Source organism: Pteropus alecto, unplaced genomic scaffold, assembly GCF_000325575.1.
Source record: "Pteropus alecto unplaced genomic scaffold, ASM32557v1 scaffold185, whole genome shotgun sequence".
In the NCBI taxonomy this organism is placed as follows: domain Eukaryota; kingdom Metazoa; phylum Chordata; class Mammalia; order Chiroptera; family Pteropodidae; genus Pteropus; species Pteropus alecto.
The window spans coordinates 9,855,098-9,865,859 of NW_006438088.1; the positions used below are offsets into that span (position 1 = coordinate 9,855,098).

At 35.3% G+C, this 10,762-nt stretch overlaps 1 protein-coding gene across 1 annotated transcript in view; it reads left to right on the forward strand.

Moving 5' to 3' along the window:
• Window positions 1-10,762, forward strand: part of MAP7 (microtubule associated protein 7) — a 90,532-nt gene that overhangs the window by 45,681 nt on the left and 34,089 nt on the right. The window contains exons 4-6 of the mRNA XM_015592126.2: window positions 6,023-6,186; window positions 6,929-7,046; window positions 10,571-10,681. Of these exons, the coding sequence (XP_015447612.1) occupies window positions 6,023-6,186; window positions 6,929-7,046; window positions 10,571-10,681 (393 nt within the window). The remainder of the gene's footprint in view (window positions 1-6,022; window positions 6,187-6,928; window positions 7,047-10,570; window positions 10,682-10,762) is intronic.

A 10,762-nucleotide genomic window follows, 5' to 3' on the forward strand; every position in this document is an offset into this window, starting at 1 on the left:
CATGTATAAAGGTACATGATCGTATGGCCAATCTAAGAAGTTGAACAGGGGAACAAATGGAGAACTAACAGGCCTTCAAGCAGGACTGACATTGGATTTGGTTTGGGGGGAAGATGTCTCTCAGAACAGTATGCAGGATGGGTCTGAAGAGGAGATAGACTAAACATCAGAAGGAGTGAGAAAGGAATGAGGGCTTAAATACAATAGTAACAGAAAGATTGGAGAGAAGACACTGAATTGGAAAGATAGTTCTAATGTAAAATGATAATGTCAGTTGTTCAGATGTGTTGAGTTAGTTTGGAGCAAAAAAATTTTTTAACTGCTCTGTTGAGATTATACAAGATTTAACGAGAGAGAAATTGAGGAGGATCCAGAGGTGTCTAACTTTGTAGACCATTTGGAGGTTATGAATCTGTTATCAGAACATAGAAAGCACAGCAGGTTCTGGTTCGAGGTAGGGATGAATATACAGATAATCAGTAAGGTTATGTGATGGATCTAAGAAATTCAAGTGGAAATTTTAGGCAGGCAGATATGACTGTGGAGGAAATATTATATAGTACCTGAGTGCACAGGCTTTGGAATCAGAGCTGAATCAAAATTACAAGTGCTTCTTTCAGACCCTGTGATCTTGGGAGAGCTATTGAACTCTTTTGGGTTTTTTTTTTTTTTTTTTTTTCCTTCATTTGATCTTCAATTCCATTTTGTCTGGTGGTAATATCCCACATTTACTACATTTTTGTTTTCATTTGCCTGATAGCCATTTGCTCGTTCTTTATTTTATGCTTTATTTGACACTGTTTTAGGGTTGGGTTTTTTTGTTTTTTTTTTTAAAGATAACTTGGTGTTTTTGCTTTTGGCTTGGTCTAAAAGTCTCAATCTTAACTAATAGGCTTGATTTTGTTCCTTTTAGCTTATTTTTTAAACTTCATTTTTTCCCTATTTATGGGAAGGGCAGGGTTGACATTGTGGGGAGTAGGGGTTGGTTTGATACAAGTAGTGTCCCTTCCATGATTCCCCTTATCAATGTGGAAGTTGTGCTGTAATTTTCCATACTATTAATAGTTACCTTTCATTCCCATTTCTTGACTAGTAAATGAAATTAATCAGTATTTTTTACACAGATGCTCTTATTTGTCCATTTCATGGCCCCCTACCTAGGGCTGATCGATGAGCTTAGTTAAGCCAGTAAGTTCCTTCCACTTTTTTTAGAATTATTAGTTAGCACATATAGTTAATCAATGTTTCATAGCAACATGAAAACAAAACTTATTTGAATAGAAATAATTATTGTCATAAAGCCCAAAGATTAAAATTTTAACATAAAATCAAAACAAAAAGAAACCAAATTATTATTCCAGCACATATCCTCAAAGGTAAAAACAAAATATTGAGTCATGGGAGTTAATTGGAAAAGATCTTGGAGGTCATGCTCTTTCGTACATGCTCTCTAATTTAGAAGTCAGAGAATTTAGCTAATTTTCCCAAGGTCACTCAGAATAAGTGACAATCAGCACCCGAACTCAGATATTATCACTTGTCATTTTCTGACTTCTCAAGATATTACTGGCTGTTTTGGTACCCGGTGTTACCAGTAACCTATTCATATCCTTCCATATCTCAGTATAAAACTAAGATAACAGTTGTGTATATTACTCTATTCTCTGAGTCACCTTTCTCTTTCCTTCATAAGGTAGTGAAATTTGTACTCAACCCACACAGACGTAAGCCTGTTCAGAAGGACCAGACTGGGCACTAGATTGGTAAATGTGCCTGGAACAGGAAGTCCACCCAGCCCATGAGTGTACTATCTGAGTTCTCTGTCCTGTGTTTTTCCCATTAGCTGCATTCTGTCTGTAGCAGGACAGGAATTAGGATGGTCTTCAGAAAGATTCACTCACTTTAATTATCTACATGCATTGAGTTCCTACTCTATACATGACACGGTGCTAATTGCTTTATACGTTACCGTGAGCCCACCTACCAACTGTCAGGAAAATGGTGCCATAGCAGTTTGAGGGGACAGAACCACAGAAGTCACTACGTACTTGTTCAGTGGCACGTAAGTGATAAGTGGAAAGACTAGGGGTGGACCCCAGTTCCTGTGAAGCTGGAGCACATGCTCTATCCACTGTAATACCCTGCTTTTCATTTTAAATTTTTTTTAGTACAAGAGTCATTGTACGTTTATAAATGAAGTCCAAATTGATAGTAGAGTACTGACAAACTGTTATGGTGTCATGAAATATAATTCTAGTGGCAGTAGCACAGGGATGGGACTGACTTGTTAATGTCCAGTATTTTAGGGCCTGTTTTATATTATGATCCCAGAGTCCAGGGGAGATTTTTAACTTCATAAGAGTAAAGATTAGTAATAGTCATCACAGTTCCTTTTTTGGACATGCTATTCTTTTATAGAACTGCTTCTATAAAATTAGTGATTGTTACTGAATGAGTTATTGTCTTAATCTGCTCAGGCTGCCATAACAAAATACCATAGGCTGAGTGGCTTAAACAGTAGAAATTTATTTTCTCACAGTGCTGGAGACTGGAAAGTTCAAGATCAAGGTTCCGACAGGGTTCGGTTTCTGATGAGAGCTCTCTTTCTGGCTTGCAGAAGGCTGCTTTGTTCTCACATGAGCATTTGAGCATGAAGAGATGGGGAGAAAGCTCTTTGGTGTGTCTTACAAAGACTCTAATCCTATTGTATTAATGTCCTACCCTTATGACCTCTTTCGGCCACGATGACCTCCTAAAGGCCCTATCTCCAAATACAGTCATATTGAGTAGCAGGGCTTCAACATATGAATTTGGGGGAGGTAGGGGGGTAGGGTTGGGATGGTGGACACAATTCAGTCTACAGTAGTTGATTTTTTTTCTTGTATTTAAAAGTCTCATTTCTTAATATAAGATTTTTACATCATCTGTCATCCTTAGGGAATATTTTAAATAGCTAAACGTCTTTGAATTAACTTTGAATTCTTATTAAAATTTTGAAATATCTTAGGTGTTATCCTTAAGTTTAAAAATTTGCTTGACTGTACTTGGTAATAATCCTAACACTCACCAACATACTCTGCAATAATTTGAAAGTGTTATTTGCTTATTTCACCATTGTTTGCCTATTGCCTATATGACTGTTTTAAAAAGATAGTCATTTAAAGAGGACTGCAATAGAATCTTCACTTCCTGGCAGAAAATAGAAGTGGCATTCCACTCAATAAGTTTGATAGATAAAGATATGTTCTTCTTTTAAAAAATTATTTGCGGTGAAAGTGTTTATAATTGTAATAATGTCTAGCCCTGTTGAGATTTACAACACAACCTTTAACCTTTTAGTTTTAATTTTCTGAATTGAAATCATGACGATGATGACGGAAAAATTGGCAGTCATAACTAATATTTATTGAAAGTTTACTAAGTGCAGAGAACTAGTCCAACTATGTTAAATGAAATTATTCTTTTAATCCTCACAGTAAATCTATGAGGAAATTCCTATATTTATCCACAATTTACTCTAACAGAAGTGAGAAATAGAGAGGTTAAGACACTTGCTACAACAAGATCAAAGATACAGGAGAAACATGGTTTGTTTGGGAGGTGTATGAGGGGATGGTTCTACTGGGAGAATGAAAAGGCTATTATGGATAGCAGTACAGAGTAAGGCCAAATAAGAACATTAAGGCCAAAGTTGGGTAGGACTTTAGAAATTACAAGAAAGTGGTCTGATGAGAAGTGGTCTGATTAATTTAAAGAAAATTAATCTGTAAATTAACTCTTATTTACAAATTTTACTTTACCAGTTTTAAAAGTTTTTTCTTAATATTTTGTGAACATCTTTATCTCTTTATCTACATTCATAAATGTACTCAAAGAAGCTGAATTTTTTCTTCAAAATAAGATGTCAAAGTCAAAGACTATATAGTTAGAAAGCTGGTAAGGAATAGTTATATCATATTTTATATCCACATGTTTCAAGGTACAAATCTTTTTTGTTCTTGCCTGTGACCCTCGTCTATTGTTGGTGAGAGTATAGATTGGTGTAACCTCTGTAGAGGACACTATGACGTATCTATCAGATTTTAAATGTATATTCCCTTTGACTTAGCAACTCTACTACATAGGTAAGCTCACACATCTACACACAGGTTTGTGATAGTATGATGTTGTCACTCAAGGTCCAAATAGGTAAAATACTAGAAACATACGATCTATTAATAAGTATCTGGTTATATAAAATAAGGTATGTAGACATGGAATATTACATAGTCATTAAAAAGTTGTTAGCTTCATGTTTCATGTGTTGGCATGGAAAGATCTCTAAGATGTATTTTCAGTGAAATAAGCAATATACAGAGCAGTAGGTGTACTGTGTACAGGACACTTGTGTTTTTACTTTTTTTACATTTGTAAAAAAAAAAAAAAGGTAGAAGTAAAATGTAGGAGAGTCTAAGGTAAGGAAGACCTTCATTTCACCTTTAAATATTTTGTACTGTTTAAGTTTTGTCAAAATCTATATCTGTTAATCTAATTTTTTAAATGAATTAAAATGTGTAGGGTCATTAAAAGCCTACCAGTAAGATATGTCCATATAGGGAATCCAAATGGTATTATGTGCATGAGTGTGTGTGATCACAGTAAGTGTATCTTAAGAATGTTAGAATTATATTCTCCATCAGTGACTTTCAACATGTGTTCTCATTCAGCAAATATTAATTGAGCATATACTATGTGCTTTTACTTAAAGTAAATTTTTAACTTGGGCCTGAGAATTTCTTTAGAACCAGAAGCTTTTAAAATTGGAAGGAATCTTGAAGATATCCTCATCTTTTAGGCAAGAGAAGGCAGGAAGTCAAAATGAACATGTCCAAGGTCTCACCCACTGTTACTGGCAGAGCCTCCAGGAGAACCCAGAATTCTCCATGCCAGACTACAATTCTTTCTGTGTGCCACCCTGAGTGATGTCAGAGGACAAAATTCACCTTGAATTTGACCTTGTCCTTTTCCTCCCACAAAAGTAAAGTCAATTCAGATCCCTTTCTGGAGATTTGTCTCCGCAAATATATAGCTTTAGAAAGATTGAATGGTAGCAAAAATACAGAATATTTACTAGTAAACATTCAGAGGAAACTGAAATGTTCTGAATTTTTATTTTTTCATTAAGAACATTTTAATTTACATGTCATGTAGTGTCCTCAAGATTCATGCTGTAAATTTGTAAATTTTGTTAGAACACAGTGTTAGTAACCTGTATTAAAGATGTGTTTAGTTATCATGGCTCAAGGAAGCATCATATTTTAAAAAATAGTTTTGTTGGATATATTTTCCTCTAAAATGAGGAAGGAACATATATACATAAAGAAAAGAAGCATTTCATCACTGGACACTATTTTTTGAAGTGTGTATTTTCATTCAGTCTGTGATATTAAGTCTTACATAACTAGATTATGAACTCTTTAGACACAAGATTGGCTGCCTATTTGGACCCTCACAATGCTTCGCTGACTCAGTATGGTATGCTTTTGAGGCATTTAATATATCTTTCATCAGCTATCAATCTGGGATTTTCTCCCAGATCCTTTAAATGCATCCAGAGAACCAGTGCCGTATTGAAACAAATGTAGTCACAGCCTTTCAATCTGGAAGATATCACATTTTTTTAAAAAAAAGATAAACAGATCGTACTATTGGTTTTGAGGGTACGTCATATTAATATCAGAATTGAGAGCACAGCATGTGATGTTTACAGTATTCTATAGTAATAATTTATCGAACTAGAGGACTGTAGGGGTTCCCAAAGAGTAGAATTCAGTGCATCTTCTTCAACTTCCTTGTCAGCATATTAGGCTAAAAATTAGCAGTAGTGCTTTTTTTCTTGAAAATTTGAGGAAAGCAAAGGCCAGGCTTGGTTAATCCCAAACCAAAGAACCCATATTTCTTAAATGTGGGCCAGTTATACAGCCCTAACCGTTTAAGTTTGGAACCAGCCTGTGTTTGATTTGCCTCATTTTCCTTCCTAAAGCTGCGAGAGAAATAATCTGGTTAGAAAAAGAAGAGCGAGCCAGACAGCACTACGAGAAGCACCTGGAAGAGCGAAAAAAGAAGTTAGAGGAGCAGAGGCTGAAGGAAGAACGGAGGAGGGCTGCCGTGGAGGAAAAGCGAAGGCAGAGACTAGAGGAGGACAAAGTAAGGTGCCGCTCTGGGAAATAGGTGGGAGGCTTGTCTATTTCAAAAAAAAATGCAGCAAACTTATTGCGAGACTTTCCAGGAAGGTGGCGTAAGCAGCTTTACAGATAATGGCGTTGTCAGGTAGAGAATGGTGCGATTGTTATTATTATTGCCACAGAAACTTTAAAAAGCCATTTATCTGGTCTAAGCCTATAACTTGTTTATGTTCATTTAATCTATATTGAAGTATCAAGACCACTCCAAGTAATTGGATTTCTGTAGAGTTTTACCATCGACAAACATTTTCACATAGATTGTCTCATTTAACCCTTATTCAACCCTTGAATCTTGGCAAAAATGGAAATTTAGACTCAAAATGGTCATACAACTCAATAAGTTGTGGGGTCAGGATTACTCACATCCTCAGATGCTGAATTCCATTTTTTTGAGTATGGTACCGCATGTTTTTAGCATCCGTTTAAGCTATCATGCTTGTGTAAATTGATAAAAGCATTACATTCCCAGTAGTAATAAAGGTCATTTTTTTTAGATACCTACTATATGCCAAAGGCTTTATCAATTGGGATATAATGATTTCAATAAGCCACCCAGATTAATATTATTCTCACCTTAAGGTGTAGAAGTTAGGAAAAAGATGAGGTCACGGGAAGTACTACCTACCTCTCACTCCACTCTGCTTAAAGTTAAGCCACAAACAACCAGGTTCAATCTAGACATCTGCTCCTCTATTCCGTTTAAGGAACGCCATGAAGCTGTTGTACGACGTACGATGGAAAGGAGCCAGAAGCCAAAACAGAAGCATAACCGGTGGTCATGGGGTGGCACTCTCCATGGGAGCCCCAGCATCCACAGTGCAGGTAAACAGGCAGTGACCACTTTCAAAAATCACTGTTTTTCCCTGAGACAGTAAAGTGCAGTCGCTTCTTTTTTCTAAGTCTTGTGTTTGCCAAACAAAAATCAAATTAAACTACAATTAAATGATGCTTCTTTTGTTTGAGGATAAGAGGGTGATGGAGGTAATAAGGTTCTCTCCTTTAACACAGGCTGCTTTCCTCATTTGTTACAATTCCTTGAAGAGAGAGAGATCTATGCAATGTTTCCAAATAAGCATGCTGGTTTCAACTCTACGTTATTTTAATTAATTTGCATAGGGTTTCAGGATTATCGAATAAGTTAACCAGTTTTCTTTTACTCAAGAAGAGTCATAGTAATATGGACTAATCACAATCAATATTCCGAGCTTATATGTTCTGACCCTAACGTGGATGCAACACTACTGCCCTGTAGGAGAAAGTTCAGGTGTCTGAAGCTAGAAATAGTAGTAGATGTCTAAGCTATTTCCTTGTTCTTAAATGGACATAAACTCCTGAAATTTGGAATTAGTGAAAGGCTTTATTTTTGTACTGTAAATTCAATACACCTTCAATTTTATATAATGTGTCAGTTCTTTTTCATTTGTGTGAGTCGAATAACCTTTTTTTTTATTGTTATTATTTACTTTGAAAAATCATTGTCTTACATTCTGTCCCCAGGTGGTTTTGTTGAATCATCATTCACCTTTCTCGATTTAGCAGGCCTGGACCACCACTTCACAACTTTTGGTGGTACTAGAAAATCTGGTACAGACCTCCTTGTGATTGCTGATTGCCTGACCTGTAGCTAGCACCTCAGACCTAGGGCCAGAGTTCATCAATAGTTGAACCATCACACCTTAGTCATAATGCTTGCTTAATGTCTTATTGCATAGACCTAGATCTGGGATATAGCACAGTGTTTCCTAAGTGTATATTATAATTCAGGTGACTTAAAGGTCTTGAAATAATCACATATAATGTGTTTACATTCTCCTTAAATGATCATTTTAGATCACACTTTTTAAAAAACGTTTCTCAGCTAATACATTACCTGCGATCGAAGTACATCCCGTTCAGTTCGCCTCCCCACCTCCACTTAGTCCTGCTGTTGCCACTTTTAGTTTTAATCTAAATACTATGCATTTTTATTTGTTAGTTTGCTACATTCTTTTTCATTCCTAACTGTATCTTCTATAACCCCTTCATTTAAAAAAATCTAAACTCTTATTACCACAACATACTTTCCTATGACAGTGAACCAAAATTGAAAGCCCTTTTTTTCTTTGCTCTTTACAACCAGTGGTATTTGGTGGAGCGCCTTTCACATCTGTGATCATAGGCTCATTTATGTATGATATTTCATTCTAGGGATAGTTTTACATGTTCCATGCAGAAGAGCTGACATGGTATATGTTTTTATAACTTTACTGGTTTTTCTTTTACTTGGTGTCATATATATGGCAGAAGTATATCCTGTTAACAGATTTTCAATATTTTTGAGGGGCAATAAAGTTACTTAGATTTCATTCTTGCTTTCACACGCAAAGTTCAGTATATGACCTTTATTACTGCCACCCAAAGCAAGAGAAACTCGTATTTGTAAGCCGTTGAGTAGAATCCATTTTTATAAGGGCTATGAATTAGAGGAAATTGCTGCTGTACTAGAACAGAGAAGTTTGGAAATAATGGGAATTTGCCAAAATTCTTAAAGGTCAAAAGGATCCGCTTTGATATTGAGAGCAGCAACCAAGTCTTACTCATTTTGAATATCTTACTATACAACAATACCTGACTCATGATAGGTACGCAGTCAGTGTTTGCTGACCAACAGATCCTAGAAATTAAATTTAATCTAGATTAAATCAATGTGTTTGCTCACACGTCAACTAACACTGATCTATAAAATTTTATACTTTTTAAACCAATTCTTCATAAATCCTTTTGTTAATTTGTGTTTTGTTCACTGAGAAAAAGAAATGATTAAACGTTGTCTAATTATATATTAAGTAATATAATAAATACATGTTATACCTCCAGAATTTTAACCATGCAGGATGGGCCTACATGTAGACAATTTTCTTCCCAACTAGAGCTTAAATTTAAAGCAATATTAGAAAATGAATTTTAAAAACTCACCTGGCAATGACTTCCATTATCCTCCCTTGTACCCTTGAACCTCACATTTAATCAAGATATTCCTTCCAATATTTTACCTTAAATCTTTTCTTTATGTTAGGATTGCCCTAAGGACCTATCAGTTAATTGTAAATTTGAGTCACAGGAATTACATTTGTTTTCTTTTTTTTTTTTTAATAATTGCTTCAACTATAAAATGATTCCCAATAGGAGATAGGAATATCAGATGTTGTCGAAGATTTGCTTATCCCCTGTACACTGTAGATAATGGCAAAAAACGGTTATTCTGGGGAAGTTTGCTACAAAATTTTTACTACCAAGGATAAACCAATGGGAATTGGGTTTTCAAGACCTCTCCCACAAGGAATATTTTGGTTTGTTTTCAGTTTTAGAAGTGAACAATAGAAAATAATACAAAGTAAAGCAAAACCCTTTAACTTTGTCTATTATATGTCAGAACACCTACTTGCCCCCTAGATAAATATAATGAGATTTTTTTACTTTTATTTTATGCAGTCCTATTCAAGGAATATGGTTTATGCTAATGGGTATTGTTTTTACTTGGTTTCAGTATATAGACAGCAAACTAACAGCCAATTTTTGCCTTTTAAATGGCTACTATTTCTCTTCTGACTTGAACTTTAAGAATTGCTCTAAAATTGCTTAACTGCAGGATGAACAGTATTTTTCATAAAGAAAAAGAATTCTGATTTTCTTTATATTGCTCTCAGTTTATTGGGCAACTTCGTAGGCTCTTTCTACATTTGTAAACCACACTAAACTCTGTCATGGAAACAGAAGTATGGTTATTAGTAGACTTTTAAAAAAGAAATTCCATAGTTACCACTTTCCACACCTAGAGCATGTCCTTTTCTTTCTTTCTTGTTAATCTATTTTTCTATAATGAACATTAATGCCCTGGATAAAATGACTCTACAAGCAGAGGTATCAACAAATGCGCAGAACCTGGTATTCTTTCTCTTCTAGTGTTTGCCTTCTGTTTTACCGGCACTGTTACTACCCCATTGTCCCAACTTTGGGAAATTATAATGCCACTCACTCTTAGGGTCCTTTCTTTGCTTCCCACTCTACCTCCGTTATATTAGTTGCTCTCCACTGGCTTTCATTCATTTATTGTATAACATATGCCTGAATTTCTCTGACTGACAAACTGGTGAGCAGAGTATTTGTTTTATCCTATTAAAAAAATGAATTTTATTTCTAGCCTTTAAGTTACCTTTAAAAATGTCCACTTAGAAAACTGTGCTATTATGAAAGATCTAGTAATAGAGCGGAAAGCATCCAGTCCTAGTTTTTCCTTCCATCAGCGAACTAGGAAATTGCAATCCTGCATGCTGGCTGTCAATTAGCATTATCTCCATTTGTTTTAGATCCAGACAGGCGGTCAGTTTCCACCATGAATCTTTCGAAACATGTTGATCCCGTCATTAGCAAGCGGCTCTCCTCTTCATCTGCAACTTTACTAAATTCTCCAGATAGAGGTACAGTCAAAAGGAAAACAAAAGTGTTCTGTTATTTACTTCATGCTTTTTTTTCTGGATGTTTACAGATAAAAATAAGCA